Source organism: Rattus norvegicus, chromosome 20 (genome assembly GCF_036323735.1).
Source record: "Rattus norvegicus strain BN/NHsdMcwi chromosome 20, GRCr8, whole genome shotgun sequence".
NCBI lineage: Eukaryota > Metazoa > Chordata > Mammalia > Rodentia > Muridae > Rattus > Rattus norvegicus.
The window spans coordinates 12,188,628-12,212,844 of NC_086038.1; the positions used below are offsets into that span (position 1 = coordinate 12,188,628).

At 48.7% G+C, this 24,217-nt stretch overlaps 1 protein-coding gene across 18 annotated transcripts in view; it reads left to right on the plus strand.

Moving 5' to 3' along the window:
* Window positions 1-1,139: 1,139 nt before the first annotated feature.
* Window positions 1,140-24,217, plus strand: part of Pcnt (pericentrin) — an 88,413-nt gene continuing 65,335 nt past the window's right edge. For 16 of the 18 annotated variants that reach the window (XM_039099203.2, XM_039099208.2, XM_039099209.2 and 13 more), the window contains exons 1-10: window positions 1,140-3,931; window positions 5,919-6,131; window positions 10,144-10,221; window positions 10,808-11,063; window positions 13,337-13,392; window positions 13,583-13,757; window positions 14,292-14,428; window positions 17,813-17,924; window positions 20,540-20,780; window positions 21,628-21,715. In XM_039099203.2, coding sequence (XP_038955131.1) covers window positions 3,878-3,931; window positions 5,919-6,131; window positions 10,144-10,221; window positions 10,808-11,063; window positions 13,337-13,392; window positions 13,583-13,757; window positions 14,292-14,428; window positions 17,813-17,924; window positions 20,540-20,780; window positions 21,628-21,715 — 1,410 coding nt within the window. In that variant the 5' untranslated portion in view covers window positions 1,140-3,877. Of the gene's footprint in view, window positions 3,932-5,918; window positions 6,132-10,143; window positions 10,222-10,807; window positions 11,064-13,336; window positions 13,393-13,582; window positions 13,758-14,291; window positions 14,429-17,812; window positions 17,925-20,539; window positions 20,781-21,627; window positions 21,716-24,217 lie in introns of those variants that run through there. The other 2 variants (NM_001427002.1, XM_063279163.1) reach the window with 2 other exon arrangements.

Genomic DNA, 24,217 nt, shown 5'->3' on the forward strand with positions numbered 1-24,217 from the left:
TGTTATTGTTTTTTGCTCTGAGAGGGAGCTAAGCCCAGCATATGCCCCACCCACCCCTAGCTCCCAGCAACAAGCCATGTTCAACTGGAGGTGTGGGGGTAGGCGTAAGGAACAAAGGGCTGCCAGAGCTCACTTGACAGTAGTGTCAAGAAGGCATGCAGCACATTCAGATAATGGGGTTTATCTGAAGAAAGATTAGAAGAAAATGCCCGGGCCTGTCCTCTTTTGCCTCTGTCTTTCTTCCCAAATCATCTCCTAGCTACAGACAAATAGGGAGAGGGTTGTGCTATCCCCACTGGCGTCACCAGACAGAGCTGCAAGCACGGTTGAGTTTTGTGTTTACTCTTCTCCACATGGGGAAACCATCAGAGGCACCAGAATAGCTTAAGAATGTCCTGGCCCCATATCCCCTTCCCTCTTTGCCAATAAACAAAATGGCTTCTCATTTCCCTTGATTAAGGGTTTTCCAACACCACAAGGATCCTCCTTCCATGCTGAGAAAGGGTACTGATAGTAAGAACAATGTGGAGGTGGGGGTCTCCTATGATGTGTAGCAAAGGTTACTTGTAAAGATTACTGTCACTGGGCTGGAGAGATGGCTCAGCGGTTAGGAGCACTGACTGCTCTTCCAGAGGATCTGAGTTCAACTCCCAGCAACCTCATGGTGGCTCACAACCATCTGTGATGGGATCTGATGCCCTCTTCTGGTGTGTCTGAGGACAGCGACAGTGTAGTCACATACATAAAATAAAATCTTAAAAAAAAAAAGACCATAGCACTCTTATTATTGCTAAGAACAATAACACAAGAACACAAGTAAGACACATCCAATTACTCCACCAGCCTTTCTGCTCTCATTGTCACTTTAATGCAACGCCTGTTTTGAATTGTTTGTACGTATCCTTCTTCAGAACAACACTGAAGCCTTCAGTTTTGAATAGCCCAGGGAGTGCTACACAAAGCTTTCCCAAAACCTGTTTGAGGGGCTGCGGGGGTGGGGCGGGGTGCAGGGAGGGGGAGACAGAATGCCTTGTTCTGATAGGATAGTTAGTTACTGTGTGCTTAAAAGCTTTGTATACAGAATAAAAGAATGCCAGACAAGACAAAGAGCAGCTGTTTCTTGCTGCTAGGGTTACTCCCCACCTCCCCAAGGCCGGTTGGAAGAAGCTAGCCACTTCCTGTCCCCCAAGTCCCCAGCCTTCCTTTTCTCTGTTACTCTCACTTTCCCAGCTTCTGAGGGCATCCCATTTCTCAAGCCTGATGCTTTCCTTGTCTCCACATTGGTCTTCTTCCCAGGACATCCGCTCCTTGTCCAGCCTGTGGATTGAATTGGGTGGTACTCCTTGATGTCCACCCCTTACTCCAGACCCTTATAACATTCCTCAAGAGCCCTTAAACCCCAAGGCATTGCTCTAGTACCCCCGATTTTATTTTATTTTTTTCTTTTTCTTTTTTTTCTGGAGCTGGGGACCGAACCCAGGGCCTTGCGCTTGCTAGGCAAGCGCTCTACCACTGAGCTAAATCCCCAACTCCCGATTTTATTTTTAATTATATTTTAAAAATTTAACAATTATTTTAATTATGTGTTTGCATGTGATTGTTGGTCCTGACAAGGTCAGAGGCATCTAATTGCCTCTGGAGCTGGCAGCTGTGAGCTGTCTGGCTGGCACGGTTTCTGGGAACCATACTCTGGTCCTTTTCGAGAGCAGTATGCACTCGGTGCTGGCTGCTAGTTTTATGTCAGCTTGGGACAAGCTACAGTCATCTAAGAGGATTTAGATTCCAGAACCCACATCTGGTTCTAAGGGAAGGGAACCTCACTGGAGAAAATGTCTTCATAAGATTGGGCTTTAAGCAGGCAAGTCTTTTTATCTTTTTTTTAGACAGGCTCTCTCTTTATAGCCCTGCCTGGACCCACTTACCTTCACCTCCCCAGTGCTGGGATTAAAGACATGTGACACTATACACAACGGGGATTTCCTTAGTGATGGGATACTTTAGATCCTAGAACCCACATCTGGTGACACACAACTGCCTATAACTCCAGCTTTAGGGCATCTAACACTCTCTTCCTGCTTCTAAAGGTATCAGCCAGTTCCACACAAAGACACATACTCATAGTTTAAGAAAATAAATATTATTAGGTATTTATTTATATTTAAAAAATTATTTTATGGGTATGAATGTTTTGCCTATGTGTAAGTATATGCACCGCATTGAGTGCTTAGTGCCTTCAGAAGTCAGAAGAGTGCATCAGATCTTCTGAACGAGTTACAGTTGTGAGCCACCACTGGGTGGCTGAGAATCAAACCGGGGTCCTCTCTAAGAGCAGCTAGTGCTTTTAACTGCTCTTCTCTCTAGTCCTCTAATTTTTGATATGTAAAATATGACCCTCCCCCCAAGACATTTCTTAGATATTGCATTGCTAAAAGATTGAGGCCAACATATCCTGGAGGATAGGTCAGCTCAGAGCCGCCCACCCCCCATGCCCCCCCTCCCCAACGGTGTTTTCATCAGTGCCAGGAACACATCCTAAGAGTCCTGGAGCCTCTTGACTAAAGAAAGTGAAACGATTTATTTTTCTGATCTTGTAAAGTCAGGTGTCAGCCTGGGGAGAAGGGAAAAACGGCTGCAGATTTGGTATAAAACAGTAGTTTTGATAGATAGCCCTTACCGCATTTTCCCGTTCCCAAATTCCTCACTACCGAGTTTTTCAGGAAGATCCAATCTTACAGGAGTTACCCTCTCTCCAGATTCCCTACACTATCAGTGCAGGATGCAAAGCTCTGTCTGACATATATCCTGGAGCTCAAGATCCGCTCCTTTTATGTTAGTCACGTAATAGTCTATAACTTTTCATAAATTAATAAGTGCCTAGGCTAGCAAGAACCAGCTGGGGTAGACAGGGGCCAGATACTTCCTAATTATCTGTAATTTCCCTGATGAGCTCTAAACGCGCCTCTTACTACTAAAATGGACTATAGTTTATTTCCTTACAGCAGAAAAGACTGTTTTCTGGTAGAGGTGCTGGAGTGAGAGTCAGGAGCCTGAAAACACAGTGACTGTACATGGAAGCTGTGCATGAAGGCAGAATAGGCTTCGGTGCCAACTCCGGGGTCCATTTAGGGGACAGCGGTCTAAGTTTTAGGTGTCATTCAATGAATAACTCCGGCTATACTCTGTACTTTGGATCCGGGCTGAAGACAGGGGTCAGTGTTTAGGAGGGAAGAAGTATTCAAAGCGGGGAGGTAAGAGGAATCCAAGTGATTCTACAGGTTGAGTGCACCTGTGAACCAAACAAGAATCACAGCATCCTGTCTAGAAGGACTAAAGAGGAGGCCAGCATCCTACCAAGGATGAGGGACTATGGGGCCTAAGGCGACAAGAGGATCTCCCAGGGTTCGCAGAAACACATCGCGACAGAAAACCGACTTCTGCCAAGTCCCGCAGGAGAAGAGTGGACGGAGCGCCCCGGAGGCGCGGACAGCGGCTCGCGTGTAAGCCCTCCTCCTGTCGGGAGAGGGCGCTCGGCAGCACCGCCGCGGGGAAACGGTTTGCACAAACCTTCCCGCCGCACAGTCGACGAACGACCGCGAGCCCCGGGAACGCCGCGTCTCGCTCATTGGTGTTGCTGAAGAGGGTGGGGAGCGTCAGCGTACCAATTGGGGGCAAGAGAGATGGCTCTCCGCCCTTGGAGCGTCACTGGAGCGCGCGTGCGCAGGGCCACACGGGGCTCCGGATTGGCGGGGCGGCGCTGACAGTTGTGTGTATGGGGGTGGGGAGGCGAGTGGGTGAAGGGAGGGAGTGTAAATAGAGCGAAGTTGGTTTCAAGGCCGTCCTGTCGCCTCTGAGCAATTCTCGAGGAGCCCAGACGGAGATGGAAGACGAGCAGGAGCAGCGGCGCAGGAAGGTGGAGGCTGGGAGAGCCAAGGTTAGACCGTAGCATCCTTCTCTCCGCTTCGCTGTGGGGAGAAATCTTAAGGAGGTTCCGGTGCTCATACTGCCGCTTGACAAAAGCGGTGGCGGTGGAGCAATGGAAGTTGCCGGGCGCTTGTCCTTCCCGCCGCTTCTGCGGAATTCACTTCCTAGGCGCCGCCATCTTGAATCCAGCGCCCTGGGTCTCGCCCCGCCCTATCGCAGCCTCAGCCAATCAGCGTCTGAGACCCACGCCTCCTCGTAGGCGGGGCCGAGCGCCGTGGGCGGGTTTTGGTCACCTAGCATTCTTAGTTGTTGTGCTTCCGGTGCTCAGGCACTTCCCTGGGACCCAGCTGTTCAAGGCTTTTAAAAGACCGTCTTCAGACTTTCATTTTCCAGGGAACTATGAGCTTCTGCTCCCGAATGGTGTCATCGTGTTATGTTTTGTTGTTTGCTCTCTGGCGGGGCCCGCAACTGCGATACTTCCGAGGGTCCTCTTCTCACTTCCCTCTGCCTCCGATTTCGAATTTGTTTGATACTCTACGCTGGGAGCACTTGTGTCTGTTAAGATAGTTGTTTGAAAGGTGATGGGGACCCAGAGGAGGTACGGACATTTTGGAAGTGGATCCCTGGCCACCAATCATGGCTGTGGAACAAGAGGATGGTTCCCCACCCTGTACTGTCAGGACTAGCTAGGAATAGCCCCCAGGAAAGAACTGTGTTGATTTCATGGTTCGCCTAGTAGCAGCAATTCTTCATTTGAGACAACAACCCCACCACCACCACCCTGCCCCCGCCCCATAAAAACATACAAACTATGCAGCGATGTCAGATTACAGGTGCCAGCCAGAAGCCATTGTGGTCTTTAACCCTCTGATAGGGCAGAAGCAGGACGCATGTAGATAGACACTGAGGAGCGAGGGAGTGTGAAGTCTTGTGCTTCACCAGGGAAACTGGTGTCTGCACTTGGGTGATCTGTGAACCCCCAGTAGATGTCCTTAAGGGAGATTGGGGCTAATGAGAAGAACCAAGAGTCCATGGCTGGAGACCAAGTCCATGTTGCAGAAGGGGAGTTCTGTAGAAGACATTTGCATTCAGTGGAGGAAGGCAAGAGATTAGAACAGAGTTGGTACTGTAGGCAGTGCCCTTCCAATTTCTCTTCACACAGATAAGTGGCCTTGCTAATTTCCTCCACCAATGAAACTGTGCCTTTCTGTTTTCATCGACAGGGGCCCATTTGCTCGCATGGCCTTGGCTGTGATTCGTGGGAATAGATGTTCCCCCGTGAAGTTCTGGTGCTTCAGCGCCTGCCTTTTTGAATGGGTTATGAGAAGGGAGACGGTGCACGGGTGCAGTCGAAAAATCTTGTATCTGAGGGACAGAAAGGAGCTAGGCTGTGCCTCCGACTGGCAGGCAGCATTCTGCGACGGTCCCCAGTGCTTTGCTGCACTGTGTCAGGAGAAGTAGAACATCAGATTCCGTAAAGGCAGATGCTAGCTAGATTGACCTGGCTTAATTAAGTTTTTGCTATTTCTGTACCTTGTCTCAGAGTCTATGGCTAAGAAGTTTTGGCTGGGCGATATATGTCTTCGATTAGGGAAGAATGGGGGCAAGAAGGGGATGATCTAGCTTCATATAATAGTTTTCAGACTTGAATGTGCCTTAATTAAGCTCTCAGTGTGTTAAATAGATGCGTTTTTTAATTTGCTCTAAACCATCAAGGCTTAGAACAGCTAATCTACCAACCAGCCATACTGTTTTCTTTTGCCTGCTTGTAGGCATAATAGCCATTTGAAGACTCGGTGTAATCTTGAGCTTACTGCCAAGGTCATAGATGTCAGTGAAGGCGGTGTTTTCTGGGAACGTGGTCGCTCGGCCGGGTGTGGCTGAGTGGTCAGAGCTGGCTGGCACCTCATGCTCCCCACAAGTGTGGTGACTTTGTGGATTTGTTACTTTTTCCTCGTTTACCTCTGCTTCTACTACATCTCCAAATTCTTCCGCAGCTTGCTAACTTCCGACAGAGAAAAACAAAAGGTGACGGTCCGAATTCGAAGAAAAAGACGGCGAAGAGGAAGGGTTCGGCTGTCCATGCGTCTGTCCAGGAGGAGGGTTCGGTAGCCCCGCCAAACAGTGAGCTCCCCCAAGGAGCGGCTGTCTCTGAAAGGGAGTCCTGCGGCAATACCCTGGAGGGGACCGGAGGGGCATTTGCAGCTCAGGTAGGGTTACTCGTCATAATAAATGACTCGTTTCTTGCTGCGTGTGTTCGGTCACTCCCGCCAAGGATGACTCTGGATTAAGTCCTCTCCTTCCACTGTTATGCGACTTCTGGTTGTTAATTGAACCTCGGTTGCTTGGTTTGTGTGGCAACGGCTTTACCCACAAGCCAGGCGAATTGTCTTTTTTTTTTTTTTTTTTGGTTCTTTTTTTCGGAGCTGGGGACCGAACCCAGCGAATTGTCTTTAATATGAGTTTTGAGGAGTTTCGGGAGGAATGTCAGTTTGGTGCTATGGTAAGGGAACTTTACAGGTGAGGGCGCTGTGGGTGTGGTTGTGGGTGCGGTTCTGTGTGACATTCCTTCGTCTGCTTTGTCTGCTTTTGAATGCACCAGCATCTTTGTCTCTTTATCCACTTTCTGACCTTAGGATAGGGGAAGGGAGGAGGGGCGGCAGAAATGGTATGTGGCCAAAAGAGCTGGCTTCTGGCTGTCTGGTTCTATCAATAGTGGGGGGCACACCCCTCCCCTTCGAGACTTTCTCACCTCCCTGGCTCTGCAGACTACTCTTTATTTTTATTTATTTATTTATTTATTTATTTATTTATTTATTTATTTATTTTTTGGAGTTGGGGACTGAACCCAGGGCCTTGTGCTTGCTAGGCAAGCGCTCTACCACTGAGCTAAATCCCCAACCCCCCTGCAGACTACTCTTTCCTTGGAACTCTTGTGAGTGCAGATTGTAAATGAGGCCTTGAAGTCTTGAGGGCCCTTGATAACGTGAGGCTCTGGCTGGCTGGGAAACTCAGATTTTTTTCTTAACCAGAATAGAATTTCAAGGGGTAAAATTTCACTGAAAGCAGTGACATGTCTTGACTGCCCTATCTGAGGAAAAATCGTTGTCAGTATATCAGATGTGAGATCTACCTGCAGAGTCGAGATTTTGTTTCTTTTGAGACTCCTTACTTTGGTGTCCCCTTGTGCTCTGGCGAGCTGGAGCTCTCTAGGAATGCATGCTTGTGCCGGGCTTACCTTCTCTGCACTCTGTGTACTGTGCACCAGGGTTGGCCATTAGCTGCCATTCACTGTAGTTTCCCTTAGCTTCTCTCGGCGGTGGAGAAGCTAGAAGCCATGCCAACTGGCCTCTGCTTAGCTAGCTGTGCTGCTGCTTTGTGTGGCTCCCTTCAGGTCCTCTCAGGAGAAGCTCATAATGTGGAATGAGAATTTTGGTTTCTTTATAAAGACAGACATATGATAAGAATGTTTTCGGGTTGGGGATTTAGCTCAGTGGTAGAGAGCTTGCCTAGCAAACGCAGGGCCCTGGGTTCAGTCCCCAGCTCCGAAAAATAGAAAAAAGAAAAAGAAAAAAGAATGTTTTCATCTTAATCCCAGGTAGGGGATGTGTGGCTGCTTCAGACTGTGCTCAGCAGCTGACTGTGATTTGCTTCGTGCTCTAGCAGGGGCGTGACTTGGCCAGCTGCAGGTAATTTTTGTGAGTGTGTAGCATTTGGAGTTCTGGGGACTTTTCAGAGGGTATATAAATGCTTGGACCCCAATAGGGGGTGACTGGTTGTAGGTTGGTTGCCCTTGGTTATGATTTGTTAAGTAGTTGTGACAGCTAGGCTCAGACTTGCCCCAAGCAACATGACACCCCCAATCAGCCTTCCTTCTCTCCTACCTAGTGTTGGTGGATCGAAAGGGAAGGAGTGAGGGGATGGAGATGGATAGAAGGAAAGAGGGCTGGACAAAATAATAAAAGACCAAAATGTGTAAATTAGGACCGGAGAGATGGCTCAGCGGTTTGGAATACTTGCTACTCTTGTAGGACACCAGATCCCAGCACGTGGTGACTCAACCATTTTTAACTACAGTTCTAGGAAATACAGTATCCTCTTCTAATCTCCGAGGGCACCCGACACATACATGGTGTGCATACATACACGCAGGGGAAATGCTTACATACATAAACATAAAGAAATCTAAAAATTAAAAAAAGTAACAACCTTTAAACAGAGAAATTAAAGAAAATTAGAGCCAGAGGTAATGGCATATGCATTTAATCCCAGCACTCAGGAGGTAGAGACAGGTGGATCTCTGTGAGTTCCAGGCTAGCCTGATATGAAATGTCTGTTTGCATCTGTCCTCATGGCTCAGTTCAGTTCCCGGCGAGAGTGTTCCCAGGACTGGGAACCTGCCTCTACACCCATCTGCCACCATGTAAAAAGAAATTTTGTTGTATCATTTTGTGTGCAATGGGCGGTTTCATTCCCTGGAATGTGGCTGTGAGCCACCGTGTGGGTCCTGGGGATTAAATGTGAGGAGCAAAACAATGGTGCTGTTGGTTGGGCGGTGGTGACACACGCCTTTAATCCCAGTGCTTGGGAGGCAGAGGCAGGCTGGTCTACACAGTGAGTTCCAGGACAGCCAGAGCTACACGGAGAAATCTTGTCCTGGAAAAGCAAAAATATGAAAACAAACAAACAAACCAGTGCTCTTAACTGCTGGGCTGCTATCTGGTCACTATTTTTTTTTTAATATTTTATTTATTTATTATATATGAGTACATTGTAGCTGTCTTCAGACACACCAGAAGAGGGCATCAGATCTCATTACAGATGGTTGTGAGCCACCATGTGGTTGCTGGGATTTGAACTCAGGACCTCGGGAAGAACAGTCGGTGCTCTTAACCACTGAGCCATCTCTCCAGCCCCCTCTGGTCACTATTTGTAACTTGATTTATTGTGCTTTTCATTGTGGCTCTCTGTCCTCAATTCCTACCCCATGTCTCTCTCTTCCTAAGCCACAATCTCTTGTCTCTGCTGAATTTCTCATTTGGGTTGTGAAATTTCTGGTTCCTTCCTAGTTGGCTTTTTAAAAACATCTTGTTTGAGGTAATTCTTTCTCAGTACTAGTTAAGTTTTTTCTATGCCAGGCGGTGGTGGCACTCATCATTAATGCCACTACTCCAAAGGCGTAGGCAGGAGGATCTCTTTAAGTTCAAGGTCAGCTTGGTAAACAACAGGGGTCCTCAACCTTCCTAAAGCTGGGATCCTTTAATACAATTCCTCGTGTTGTGGTGACGCCCACCATAAAATTATTTTCAATGCTACTTCATAACTGTAATTTTGCTACTGTTACGAATTGTACTGTAAATATCTGATATGCAGGATATCTGATGTGTGACTCCTGTGAAAGCATTGTTTGATCCCCAAAGGGGGCACCGCCCACATGTTGGGAACTGGTGATCTACAGAATGAGTGCCAAGGACAGCCGGGGCTACACTGCAAAACCCTGCCTCACAAACAAAACAAACCAAACAAAAAGCCACCACTACCAACAACAAAAACAAGCAAAAGGGGGTAGCATGGGGGGGGGGGCGCGTTTGTGCCATGGCCCAGAGTGTGAAGGTCAGAGGTCAACTTTTCAGGTGTCACTTCTGTCCTTCCACCGTCCTTGTGAGATGGTCTCTTATTTCTGCGGCGATGCTGCAGGCCTGAGCTTCCAGCAGATTCCCTAGTCTCTGCCTCCTGCCTTGCGGGTAGGTGTTGGGATTGCAGACGTGAGCTGCTACCTCTGGCTTTTCACAGAGGTTCCTGGGGCAAGTACCAAGCTGTCAGTGGTGCTGGCTCTCCTCCATCCACTTTTACTTTAATACTGAGTCCAGGTGTTGCTCTTACCCAAGCTAGCTTTGAACCTGTGACCTTGAGTTTACAAGTTTCCTGCCTCAGCCTCTAGAGTGGTAGGATTATAGGTGTGCCCCCTGTGTTCAGCCTCCTTTTTAATTTAAAGATGGAGTCTAGCTATCTAGCCTATCCCAGTCCAAACTGTGTAGCCCAGGGTGGCCTTGAACTCAGGATCATGCTGTCTTTCCCTGGATTTCTGTCTTTCGTGTAGCATGTTTTCACCGTTTGCCTGTATTGTATTAAGTGTTAGTATTTTCATGTCAACACATTGGACCAAATGTTGAATGAAGTATTTGGGAATTCTCTAGGCTACATCCTTTGCTTTCCTTCTAGGAACAACAAGACTGTGAACTGGGTGTGACTGACCTGCAGGGACAGCAGCAGCCACAGCAGCAGCCACAGCCACCCCAGGTGATGGGCACAGCGCTCAGCTTCACAGGGTCTTAACCTGTGCTCTGCCAGTGTTACCAGGGCACAGTGAGTCCCGGTTGCTGGTGGGCAGGTGGGAGAGACTTAGTCTAAAGTAGACAGGTGGGGGCGGTGGCTTGCCATCTCCTCTTTTGTCTTGTTATTTCCGCCTTCTCTCTGTAAGTCCATTCCCCCAGACAAATGGAGGGTCCCGTGTGGACACCTGCGGTTTGGAGTCTGCCATGGCTATGATGTGTGTTTGCTGTTGGTCACATGCTAGCATAGAGCTGGGGCGGCACCCTCTTGCTGTCCATCACACAGCAGCATAGACTGGGGCGGCACCCTCTTGCTGTCAATCACACAGCAGCGTAGAGCTGGGGCGGCACCCTCTGGCTGTCCATCACACAGCAGCATAGAGTGGGGCGGCACCCTCTTGCTCTCAATCACATGCCAGCATAGAGACAGGGCAGCGCCCTCAAGTTAGTTGCTCCTTTCCCTCCCATGTTCTTTTGCAATCTCTGCTTGGCGTTCCCCTGGCCATCTGGGTTTCTGACCTGGGTCTCATGAGGCCTGGCTCCTCTGCCCGCAGACAGCCCATAGCCTTGAACTAGAAGCTCTACGCTTGAGCCTGAACAACATGCATACAGCACAGCTGGAGCTGACGCAGGCCAACCTGCAGAAGGAGAAAGAGACCGCGCTGACGGAGCTGCGGGAAATGCTCAATGGCCGGCGGGCACAGGAGCTGGCGCTGCTGCAGAGCAGGCAGCAGTGTGAGCTGGAGCTGATGCGAGAGCAGCACGCCCGAGAGAAGGAAGAGATGGCGCTCCGCAACGAGCAGGAGACAGGTACTGCGCATGTGTACCGCTTGTCTTTTTCTGGTTATAGCGGAGTCCTCTTTCCAGACCTCTCACCCCTTCTCACACATCCATATTCTCATTCATTCTCTCTCTCTCTCTCTCTCTCTCTCTCTCTCTCTCTCTCTCTCTCTCTCTCTCTCTCTCTCACACACACACACACACACACACACACACACACACACACACACACACGCTTGAAGCAGCCTGCTGATTTTCCAAATCACTTTTACTTAAGTACACGTTACACGTTCCTGTTTCTTTTTTTTTTTTTTTTTTGGTTCTTTTTTTCGGAGCTGGGGACCGAACCCAGGGCCTTGCGCTTCCTAGGTAAGCGCTCTACCACTGAGCTAAATCCCCAACCCCTGTTTCTTTTTTTCTTAAAAGAATTGTTTATTTTATACATATGACTACACTTCCACAGTCCTCAGACACACCAGAAGAGGGCATCAGATCCCATTACAGATGGGTGTGAGCCACCATGTGGTTGCTGGGAATTGAACTCAGGACCTCTGAAGAGCAGTCACTGCTGTTAACTGCTGAGCCATCTCTCTAGCCCATGTTCCTGGTTTTTGTTTTGTTTTTTGTTTTTCTGTTCCTCCGAGGGAGATAAGCCATTCAGTGGGTCTTCTGTGAGGGAGGGAAGCCGTCCAGTGGGTTCTCTCTGTCGGCCAGTCCTTGATTGCGTTCCAGCTAGGCCCCCTGCAAACACAGGCAAACTCGACTGGGCATGCTTGGGTTGGCTATTCATCTTAGATATGGTCGTATTGCAGGTCTGTGTGCTGGGTCAGATACACTCTGTCTGCTGCCACCTGCCCATAGAGCAGCCCGGGGTGCCCTTCTCTTTAGTTGGTTATTTAGTTAGTGGTAGTTTGTGTGTATAGATGTTTGGCCTGCACCTATGTCTGTGGTCCACATGTATGTCTAGTGCCTGTGGCGGTCAGAAGAGGACATTGTTCCTCTAGCATTGCAGTTACAGATGGTTCCGAGCTACTGTGTGGTCCTGGGATATGTACCCAGGTCATATAGAAGTTCTTGAGCCATTTAACTGTTGTGAGCTATCTCTTTAGCCCCACGTCTTTTTTAAATATAACTAAGTATCAGCTTTATTGAGAAATAACTCCCTTGTCACACAGACTCTGTGTAAAGGAGCACACTTCGGTAGCCATTGCTGTATCTACGTAGGTTCCGTAGGTGTCTCCATAGCTAAGGGTGAGGAAGTCCATTACCTGGAGAGAGGGCTTACTTTTCTACTTGCCTTTCCAGCATCCCTGCGACAAACATTTTTCTTTCTAGCTGAGTAGCGTGGCTGTGCCGGGGAGAACCTTCTCCCTTGCCTGGCTCTCCTCAGTGGGAAAGACCAGTTTTCTTTTCCCAAGCTTTCCACGTGTCTTTTGGCACTTTGAAACAAAATACATACGTGTTTTTGTTTCATTCTCTTTTCCAATAGAAGCTCTCTCTTTTTAGCCTTTTCCACTTTCCATCCCAGTTGCCGAGGCCGTCGTCCTTGGGGTCCCTTGGTTAGGCCTGCAGCCCTAGGGAAGGAAGGCAAAGGGCTCCCTGGTACCCTGGGAAGTAGTACTTTACCCAGCAATGATGGACTCCAGACTTCAGTCAGCTTTAGACTTGTCTGCTGCTGCCTTGTACTGCCCCCTGCCCCCTGCCTCCTACTCCCTGCCCCCTGCCTCCTACCCCCTGCCCCCTGCCTCCTACCCCCTACCCCCCTGCCCCCTGCCCCCTGCCCCCTGCCCCCTGCCCCCTGCCCCCTGCCCCCTGCCCCCTGCCCTGTTTGTCTTCTTCAGGCCTACCCTCTGTGCACCTTTCCATCCGGGGACGTCTTCCTGGACTCTATCTTCTTGCGCTTCTCTCTGCTTGAGTTGGGAGCTCTTGGGTGGTAGGACAGTTCCTCATGTCTTACTCTCCAGTAGCTTACCTTGGCCCTGGAGTGGGCACATGAACTACAGTGCCCCGCAGTTCTCTTGTCTGAAGGTTCACACGGGTTTGGAGGGGCTGGGGATGGGACCCCAGCAGCTGATCTTCAGCTGTACTCTTAGGAGAACCTGAGAGCCTGGGAACCTCAGCGTTCTTTCTTTTGATGTGAGTAAGTCTTATACTTAAACGAACCATCACCTGGATGTCTTGTCATCCTGTGTGCAATGGAGTGGACAGTGGGAGCTTGAGCCCCATTATCTCCTGGGTAAGGAGATTGTGGAGAAAGTTGAGATCCTGTGGTCTGAACAACTTGTGAACATTTTGTCTTGCAGCTGAGCTTAAGGAAAAGTTCCGTTCAGAAATGGAGAAGACCGTTCAGATGATGGAGGTGTGTGATTGGTTGGGACTATAGTTCTGTGCGTATTCCGTTTTACCTTCACATTCCACTGACCTCCCCCATCATAAGGCAGAAAAGTCAGTCAAGGGAGCTGGAATGTGCTGGTAGGAGGTCAATTCTTTGTTGACCTCGTTCCTCAGAGATTGGGTTGTGCCACAACCTGCTTTTTCTATTAAATTAGACCCTGAAGCAGGATTGGGAATCTGAAAGAGAGTTATGTTTGGAAACTCTCCGCAAAGAGTTGTCTGCAAAGCATCAGTCGGAAATGGAGGGTTTGCAAAACCAGTTTCAGAAAGAGCTCTCGGAACAGAAGGCTGAATTGGAGAAGATTTTTCAAGCCAAACATGAGGCTGAAGGTGAGGCCCTGCTTCAGAGTGAGCGTAATGGGGGGTGTCGGTGAGGGGCTGAGTGCCTGCTAGGGAGAGCACTGTCTGCAGTGGACTTGCCTTTTCCCGTCTTTGTTTCCAGTGCGAGCTGCTGGGGACACACATACAAGGGCACGGGTGTTTCATAGGGCCCTCTAACATCTTCAGTTACTGTTCCTCCCGAAGCAGGAGTATGGTGGCTGGTCACTTTCGATACTCTGGATGTTCTGTAATATGGAGGTTCTCGTGAGAGACATGTGCTCTTGTCTGTGTCCGTGCGGCTCTTTCCCTCCGTGGGAAGAACAAGCTGGCTCCTGAGGTGGTGCTCAAATGGAGCCCCCTTGTTTGTGCCCTCGGTACATCCCCGTGTCAGGCAATCCTGGGCGTTCAGGATCGAAACATGGTAGACATAGTAGTGTGCGTGTAAACTGTGGGTTCGTCGTGAAATGCCATCAGTCACTGCTACTGAAGACGGAAGCGTCCTCTTGTCACTAGGTCATCGGTGACCTCTGTGCTGCTTTCTAGTTTCCCTGAAGAACCTGGAGGCTCAGCACCAGGCAGCCATCAGGAAGTTGCAAGAAGACCTGCGGTCAGAGCATTGCCAGTATTTGCAGGATTTAGAGCTGAGATTCAGAGAGAAGGAAAAAGCAAAAGAGTTGGAGGTAAGCCCGAGCGTTTCGAGTCATTTGATTGTGTGTGGGGATGGGGTATGCGTGTCTGCGTTTCTGATGTGGGCAGGATACGTGTGGATTCACGTGTCGGTTCATGGTTGGTGTCCGTGTCTTCCTCTGTTGCACGCCATCTTATTTCTTGAGACAGGCTCTCTTACTGACCCGTGAGCTCACAGGTCGTCTAGGCTGACTGGCACCCCTCGGAGCCTGTTACCCCAGTGCTGGTGGCCGTCACGGTCCTCCCATTACACCCTGCCTGTTACACGATGCTGTCGATCTGAGCTCAGGTTCTCGCGTGCTTGGTAGCAGGCCGTTTATATCCCAAGCCACTTCCCAACAGCCAGTTACATGGTTTATTAGAGAAGTTCTGGAGCAGTTTGGAGGTGGGCCACTTCATATTTCAATGTCTGCTGAAACTTAAGTGCTGAATTCAAAGAGACTGAGTTCTTGATACAATAGGCATAGAGCTTCCAGGCCAACCCCACGAAGTAATGTTCAATTTTTTTTTTTTAAAGATTTCTTTTCTTTTAAATAAATCTTAAAAAAATAATTAGGGAAAAATAAGTCAGAAGCAGGAGTTATTATGGCTGTGTGCAGAGCTGCAGACCTGAGCAGAGGAAGTGTTGAGTCCTAAGATCTACCGGAGGCCTACCTGGCCTTTTGGAACTCAAGGGCTTGTACCCTCCTCACGCAGAGGTCGGTCTTGTGTCGAACCCGTCCTGACCTCACGTCGTTTTAGGTGCTCCACAAAAAAACGGCTTTGTGTACCTTCTGTTCCTGTGCCTGTGAGCAGGGCAGGCTCAGTTCGCAGTCACCTCTACTCATGCTGTAAACCGGAGCCCACAGAGGCCTTGTCTCTCCATGTTTGATCCCAGGCCGGGGCCCACAAGGAGATGCCCATGAGGGCGGTCCTTCAGCCCAGCATTCCTGACCAGGTGTATAGCCCAGGGCTGGGACCTCCCCACTGGTCATTGGCAGTGTGTATCCTTGCTCAGAGAGAGAGAGAGAGAGAGAGAGAGAGAGAGAGAGAGAGAGAGAGAGAGAGAGAAAGAGAAAAGAAATTGGCCTGAGAAGGAGCTGGAGCCCAGGTTCCTGAAAAGAAGGCCAAAAACTAGACTGCATGCAGGCAATACTCATTTAAAAAATAAATGAAAGTTTATTTTGAAAGTTTTAATTGAAGTATATCATCATTTTTGCCCTTCCCTTTTCTCCCTCTAAGCCCTCCCATGTCCTCAAAGCCCACACTCCTCAAATTTATGGTCTCCGTTCCTCTGATTACTATTGTTGTGCAAATGCATATTGATTTTGTTCATTTATTTATTTGTTTAAAGTATGCGAGCGCTCTGCTGCATGTACACCTGCATGCCAGAAGAGAGCATCACATCCCTTTATAGATGGTCGTGAGCTACTATGTGGGTGCTGGGAATTGAACTCAGGACGTCAGGAAGAGCGGCCAGTGCTCTGCGCCATCTCTCCAGCCCACGTCTATGTGTTATATATGCACAAATATAAAACTGCCCCCTACTGGATCTGTTTAGTGTTGCTTATGTGTGTATCGTGTGTTTGATGTTGAGTAACTAATTAGGGCTCATGGTTGGGGAGGGCTAATTCTAAGGCTCTCAGTCATCCTTAGTTGTCTGTGGTTCTTTGTCTAGTAGTGTGGCCCTTGGAGGTTTCCCCATCCCTGCCTGTCAGAGTTGCTGTTGGGGTCTCACAGACTGGCAACCCTTGTTACTGAGCCATTGTAAGCGAAGCTTCCCTGTCGTTTCTAAGACAGAGTTTCACAGCCGACGTCCTGGTTTTGCTGGCTCTGATGATCTTTCTGCCCCTTCTGCCGTGTTCTCTGAGCCTTAGGTGGAAGAGATGTGCTGTAGATGGATGGATTAGTGCTGGGCACCGCAAACGTTGGTCATCCGTATCTTCACTGCTCGTGGTTTTCTGTGATGATACTTGCTACAAGGAGAAGCTGTTTTGATTGTGGGGATGAGAGCTACACTTAGCTGTGCATATAAGGATGAGCATTTAGATGCAGTCTAAATCGGGGATTATGCTGGTCTAATTACGGAGTAGTAGATTGTCCTCTAACATCCATGGCCTCCCCAGCCCCAGGTAGCTGACTAGGCCTTTAGTAGCAGGCATGTTCCCCTGCTGCCGAGACGGCCCTCTGTTCACTTAGGGAGCTGCTGGTTCCCGCCAAGGTATGAGGGCTGCTAATGTACCTAGGGGTGCCTTGCTGAACTGTTTATCGTTGTGGTCCCCAGGTGTCACAGCTGCGTGGACTGTTGATGGCCTCCCCTCTTGGGCAGCTTGTGTGGAATCCTCTGGAACTAGGAGAGCTGGTCTCAGGAAGGGACCTTCAGGTCAGACCCAGCATCTTCTAGGTGCTGGGTCTGAGGCCCACGGTGCCAGACAGCAGTCTAAATCATGACTCTCTTTCATTGGTGTGTTGTCAGGGCCTCAGTGCTGAGGATGCCTGAAGTGGCCACTTAGGCTCCTACTGGATGTGGTCAGCTGGTCCCGGAGGCCGTTGTGTGGAAACTAGAGGTGCCTATCAGCCAGGGCTTTACCTCAGCCTTGGTCCTGGCGACGACTTCTTTGTTCCCAACACCTGAAGATTTCTTCCCTATGTTGTTGCCTGTAGTTGTGTGAACGCTTTGCAATGGGGTGTTCCACTGTATCAAAAGGTTAGAGGGAACCTACTTCCTTGATGTGAAATGCGGGAGATTCCTTATTTTGTGAATGACAGTTATTGTGGTTCATGCTGTTTTCTGAGAGTCCTCCAGACAAACATGGAGTGGAACCCCCTGTAGTGTTTGACCTGGAACTCCATAAGTAGTTTCAAAGTGACCATGTCCTGTTCTATGTGGGCACCCATGGTTTCACAGTGAGCATACATGGTGCAGAGGGTATAGAAATAGACATCTATAGTTCAGGTCAGTAGACAGGCCGGAGGCACACTGCTCCCAGCCATGGCCACGGTTGAAGCTGCACTGTGAACAAAGTTACTTTATTTTTTATTTTTTTAATGCTTATTTTTGAAAGAGTACTGGTATGTTGGCCAGGCTGGCCCCAGAGGGCTGCGCTCAGGAGATTTTTCTGCCGTACACTCTTAACAGCTGGACAACAACGTGTAAAGCACTGTTGTTTTTGAAGTCGCCTTGGTCCTGTCTGGTTGAGGCTGATCAAACTGCTTGGTTTTGGTTGTAGTGTTGCTGCTCTTTGAGCTGCAAGCTCAGGATCTGAGCTTTTTCTCTCTGTGTTTCATGATTCCTTTTGAGACGTGGATCCCTCGGGTGGCACTCAGTATAGAGCCACACACGGGCTGTCCGCACATCTCCTTTGGTTCTAACGTGAACATTTTTTTTTTCTTTGCAGTTAGAGACACTTCAGGCATCCTATGAAGACCTCAAGGCTCAGTCCCAGGAAGAAATCAGACACCTGTGGTCCCAGCTCGAGTCTATGAAAACCAACAGAGAGGAACAGAATGGTGAGGACTTTTGTGGGACGTTTAGATCCTTCAGAGCTAAGCTGTGCAGATTTTTATTTGTTTGTTGTTTTTGAGGTGGCATGCTGGAACTTAGGGCTTTGTACGTTTTTTTTTTTCTTTTAACTTTTAAATTGTTTAGTCGTGAGTTTTATATCATGTACCTCAGTTCCGCTCACCTCCCCAACCTCCTCTCGTATCTACCGTTCGCCCTTGCAACCTCCCTCACAAAATAAAACACATGTGAGCGCGTGCACACGCACACGCGCACACACACACACACACACACACACACACACACACACACACACGTTCTTCCAGAGGTCCTGAGTTCAACTCCCAGCACCCACATGGTAGCTCACAACCATCTGTAATGGGGATCTGGTGCCCTCTTCTGGATTTGATGTGACTTGATTTTTATGAGTCTCAGGTATAAGACAGCTTTGGCCACCGAGCCAGGCATCAAAGAACTGCCCTCTCCTCGCCCCTGACTGGTAGAAGAACAACACCACTAATAAGGTGTCCTTGTACATTCTTTCTTTTTTTTTAAAGATTTATTTATTTTTATATGAGTTCACTGTAGCTGTCTTCAGACACACCAGAAGAGGGCATCTGATCCCATTACAGATGGTTGTGAGCCACCATGTGGTTGCTGGGAATTGAACTCAGGACCTCTGGAAGAGCAGTGAGTGCTCTTAACCGCTGAGCCATCTCTCCAGCCTGACTTTATACATTCTTAGCAAGGGCTGTACCATTGATCAAGGCCCAGCCTGAAACTCTGACTTTTGATACTTGAACCGTAGAGTTTACTAGTCGGGGGAGGGAGGGGAAGGGTGGAAGGGAGGGAGGATATTGACTTTGATATACAGATGGAGATTTTGATATGAGAGTGTGGTTGCTTCTCTTATGGAGGACCCATGCCTGGTTCCTAGCACCTTCATGGCAGTTCACAACCACGTGTAACTCCAGTTCTGGCAATCAGATGCCCTCTTCTGGCCTTTGTGGGTACTGCATGCACATACACGTATGCAGGCAAACATTCATACTCAAATGAATCCTTAAACAAGGAAGGGAAATTTGTATATAGAGAAAGGTTTCCTCCTCCTTTTTCTTCTTTGTCCCTCAGCATATCAGCTGAGTGTAGTCACATGGCTGCGTCCCTGCTGGTACAGGCTCTTCTGGTGTAAAGTGTCCTTCATGTGTAGGCTTCACCTGGCAATGCTTTTCGGTGCCAAAGCCGGGTGAGCCTTAGCCAGGACCGGGGCTCTAAAATGAGGTCTTTCTGCTCACTAAGGTAGATCCTGTGAGCTTCCCCAGGGAAGCTGCTGTCAGATGCCTGTAACTATAGCTCTAGATTCGTGAGGCAATTAACCATTGAGTCGCCAGGGCCCAGCAACTGTGGCTGCTCTGGTTGGAGGCAACTCCAGTCTTATCCTGCCTTGAATCGAGCCGACCCTCCGACTCCACTCTCTCCTTCTGTGGCAGCAAAGTGGCCATATAGCCAGGTGGACATGGCCACTCAGAGAGCAGACAGAGTCACTAGTGTCCAGCTAGGTCCTATTCAGGCCCCCAGCATCCAGGGTCATATCAGCCTCATCCCAATTAGCATCCTCTTCCTAGGTTCATCTGTAAGCAGAGCCTTTAAGCCTGCTGATTGCCCTGGAGGGTAAATGTGCTTTGGAGCAAGGGACAGTTAGTTATTTCAAAGAACCAGAATCAGGGACATTTGGCAAATTACCTTGTTACATGGTGGGTGGGGAGTGGGGCCTGGCCTCTACCTTCTAGCCTGGAGCTCTGTTCATGACCAGATATGGCGGCCAGCTTGTCAGTTTGTTGCTCCCTTAGGGCCCTTCTGTCACTGGAGACTGGAGAAGAGGTGACTTGATAAGATTGCACGCTCTTCTATTGGATTTCACTCACCCTGCAGGGAAGTTTGACGTAAACCTTTGGGGATGTACCTGCTCGGTCCACATTGTTAGTGGTTGCGATAGACCAGTTGGCAGCATTTGCTGGGTCTCGAGCTTACATGTGGTCTGCGGTGCTGTGTAGAACATTATCACTTTGATAGCCTCGAAATTGGAGCTCAAAGAACGTTTGGGATGTCGTATCCCTCTGCCCAATAACTCCCACAGCTCACATCTGGGTGTCAGAGGCTGTGCTTTGGTCCAAACACATTTTTAGAGTAACTGAGACTGTGATAGTGTAGAGTTCTTTGCTGCTAAGGACCATTTCCTTGCTGCAGCCAGTCGCTCTGACTCCAAATTGCTGTAGCTTTTTCTTTTCGGTTTTAAGATTTAATTATTATATGAGTACACTGTTGTTATCTTCAGAAACACCAGAAGAGGGCATCAGTTCCCTTTACAGATGATTGTGAGCCAGGGAATTGAACTCAGAGCCTCTGGAAGAACGGCCAGTGCTCTTAACCGCAGAGCCACCTTTCAAGCCCTGCTGTAGCTTTTTAAGAGACTCCTGAGATGTCGATCGAGCCACGAGGCAGGAGGCCCTCACCTACTCTGTCTTTACTAAGGGCAGGCCCTTGTCAGAGTCCTCCTGGTGACCTTGCTCTCTTGCTTTGTGTGCTCCCCTCTGGGGTGACGACGTGCTTCTTCCTGCTAAAGGGTCATGGGAGCCACTGCTGGCCCAGGCATCTCATCTGGAAGAGCTGCAGCACCTCAGGTCAGACTTCGCTCAGCAGCAGCAGCAGGAGAGAGCCCAGCACGAGTCCGAGCTGGAGCACCTGCGGGTCTATTTTGAGAAGAAGTTGAACGATGCTGAGAAGACATACCAAGAAGACCTGACTGTGTTCCAACAACGGCTGCAGGAGGCAAGGGAGGAGTCCCTGGAGTCTGCAGAAATCAGGTAGTAGAAACGTTCTTCCGGTTCAGTGAATTTCTGAGCTAAGTGTGCACTTTTGTTTGTGACCTCACACTAATGGCGTAAGATAGAGCTGGTTTTTTTTTTTTTTTTTTCTTTTTTTCTTTTCTGATGTTGTTGTCTTGGCTCGCCTGGAACTTACAGAGGTCCAACTGCCTCTCTACCTTCCTAATCCTGGAAATAAAGGTGTGAATCACTATATCAGTACTTCCTGGCTGGCCCTAGAACCTTGTGTGATGCAGCCTTACCAGCATGTGGCCCTGTGGTCAAATCTCCTTTTCCTGTGTTACGGCTAAACAGCACGGAGACCTAGCATCATCTGGTCCTTAACATGGCTACTTTCCCTCTGTGTGGTTGGGCCAGGGAAAGAGTGTGTGCACTAAAGCTTTTACTTTATTGAAAAACATCTAAGGCTTATTTATTTATTTATTTATTTATTTATTTATTTATTTATTTATTTGTGAATCAATGTTTTGCCTGCATATATGTTTGTGTATCACATGCCCTTGAAGTCAGAAGAAGGTATCATGGTCGTGAGCCACCATTTGTATACTGGGAATTGAACTCAGGTCCTTTGCAAGAGCAACCAGTGCTTTTAGCCCCTGAACCATCTCTTCAGCCGCAGGTTTTGTTTTTATTGTATTTATTTTTGTTTTTGTTTTTGAGAAAGGGTGTCATCCTGTGGCTCTGGCTGTCTTGGAGCTCACTGTGTAGACCAGGCTGGCCTTGAACTCACAGATTCTTCTGCCTGTGCCTCTTGAGTGCTGGAATTGAAGGTGTGCACCCCCACGGCCAGCACACTAAAGCTTTTATACATGTCTTCTCTCTCTAGTTCATCCTGTATGTTTCCAGAGGAGACATCTGGCAGAGAAAGGAAGGAGCCACCCGACCCACTTGATCTTCAGCTTGAGCAGCCGAAGGTGACAGGCTGTGTGGTTTTACTCTGAGAAGGTTGAGAGTCACTCGTCTTTAAGTTAGCACTTGGCTGTCCGTCTTTCATGTCCTAGAGTCCGTTCTGTCCTTGTTTGCCTCGTCGCTCAGGCGCCTCTCTGACCTCACGTGTGCCTCTGGGCTTGTCTAAGGAGTCAGGACCGAGTCAGAGGCTGTTGCGTCCTCCCTTCCCCTAGTCCCGCTTGCTTGCTGTCCTGCTCGTTACCCAGGTGTCACTGGGGCATCCTCTGCCGCCCTGCACACCCGTCAGCCTCGACTTTGGCGCTCTGGCGGGTGTGAAGCCAGGCTTTATTTAAAACTTCTGTCTATTCAGTGTGCATGTGTGAGTGTGAGTGTGAGTGTGCGTGTGTCCTGGCGGCAGGAGTCCCCTGCCCTGTCTGAGCACCAGCTTCTGCTGTGAGTGGCTGAGTGGTTGCTCCTCATGACATTGTGTGTGTTGGCTCGAGGCTGCCATGAGGAATCATGGACCGAGGAATTAAGAGAACAGATAATATCCAAGGTCAGCTCAGTCTTTTGTGGGATGCTTCTTCTTGACTTGCAAGCGAAGTTCTTTTTCTGTGGGTGTTGTGTGTGTGTGTGTGTGTGTGTGTGTGTGTGTGTGTGTTGCGTGTATGCGTATGGATTCTATCCTTTCCATCCTTTTTTTAAAAGATAAGGTCTCAGGTAGCCAAGGCTGGCCTTGAACCTGCTGTGTAGTTGAGGGTGACTTTGGCCTTTTGACTTCTGGCCGTCATGTCCCAAGGGCTGGGACTATAGGTGTGCACCATCACATTTGGTTTTCTGCAGTGCCAGGGACCAAACCCAGGACTTGTGTATGTTAGATAAGCACTCAGGATCCTGTCAACTGCGTTGTTCTGTCCCAGGCCGTTGATGTCATCTCCATATAAAGATGTCGTCAGCATGGATTGTGGCCTGCTTGATGTCCTCATTTGCACTTTGTACGCCCTGTCTTAAACAGGCCTGTCCTGAGTCCTAGCGATTAGGGCCATAGTGTTTGAACTTGTGAGCAGATCACAGCTCAATACATGATGAGATTTTTTTCCAGCCCTTGAAATCTTTTTTTGCCCATGTCTCTGAATACCTGTTTCCCTGCTGTGGTCAGTGGGACAGAGTTTCCCTGTGTCCTATCTTATACCCCTTGGTATGGCTGCATTCTTGATGCTCTGGGGTATGAGGACCCCACACCCTTTTTCACCCTACCTGCAAGGTGAGGCCCTTGCTTCCCAGGCTCTCCCTTCATGTGTTTTCCTTCTGGTTGTACTGTTCGTTGGCCTGTGGGTTTTCTGTCACCTGTCACTCCTGTGCGCCTCATAATTGGGTTTTGGAAATCTCAGACATCTTCAGGGGCTCCCAGGAGAGTCTCTGACAACTTTCTGATCTTCATGCCTCTGTCTTCAACTATGTCCTGATTCTTCACAGTCTTCATTCATGGTGACTGTTCAACTATGGTAGAAAATTCAGACATTTTGTGAGCTTGAAAGTTGTGGCCTCTCCATCATGGGCGTGGACAGCTGGAAAAATGTCAGGTTCTTCAAAGTTACAAAAGGGCTTCATGATGCAGCCAGTGCAGTTCGAGGGCTGTGAACTGGTTCCTGTCTTTTGCTGCTTTTATGTTAACTAAACCATGGTCTCCTCGTCATGCGTACGACCATGTCTGGTACCATGATTTTCATGCCTTCTGCATCTATGCTTTGTTCTTCGTGAGTGGCTTTGGGATTTTCATCCTCCTTCATCAGAAGAGAGCTTTAGAAGGATTTCTTTTTTGCCCGCAGGTTTGATCACCAAGTTGTCTTTAGAATTAAGGAACCGATAATGTCTGGGCGTAAGATAGAACAGAGCCTGTGGGAAACCTATTGAGCCAGCTTCCCCAAACCAGCAGCTGTGTGTGCGGGCATGTATGTGGGCAGTCTGCAGTCTGTGACCTGCGATCTGTCCACACACTGTGGACAAAGCAGTTTCCTAAATAGTAGATGCTTGTTTCCCAGGCCACATGTCTATCTGGAGATCCAGTTCAAGAAAGGAATGTGGCCAGGCATGGTGCACACGCCTTTAATCCTAGTTCTTGGAAGTCAGAGGCAGGCAAATCTTTGAGTTCAAGACCAGTCTGGCCTACATAGAAGATTCCGGGACAGCCAGAGCTACACAGATTAACCCTGTCTCCAAAAAAGCCCAAACCAAACAACAACAACAACAACAGAATAACGAAGACTATGTAATTCTCTTATAGTAATTTTGTTAAATTTTGTTCAGTTGCTTTAAGCATTTTGAAGTTGGGTTTTACACTTAACAAGTTTGTGATTATATCCTCCTGGAGAATTTATCTTTTTATTATTAATAAAACATCTCCTGCTACTCTTTGCCTTAAAATCTTAAATCCTGAAGTCTTCAAGCTAGTGGAGGAGGTGAAGTGTGTCAGGTAAATGGCCTTGTTAAATTTATTAACTTATTTCGATACGGTTTGCCCTTTAGTT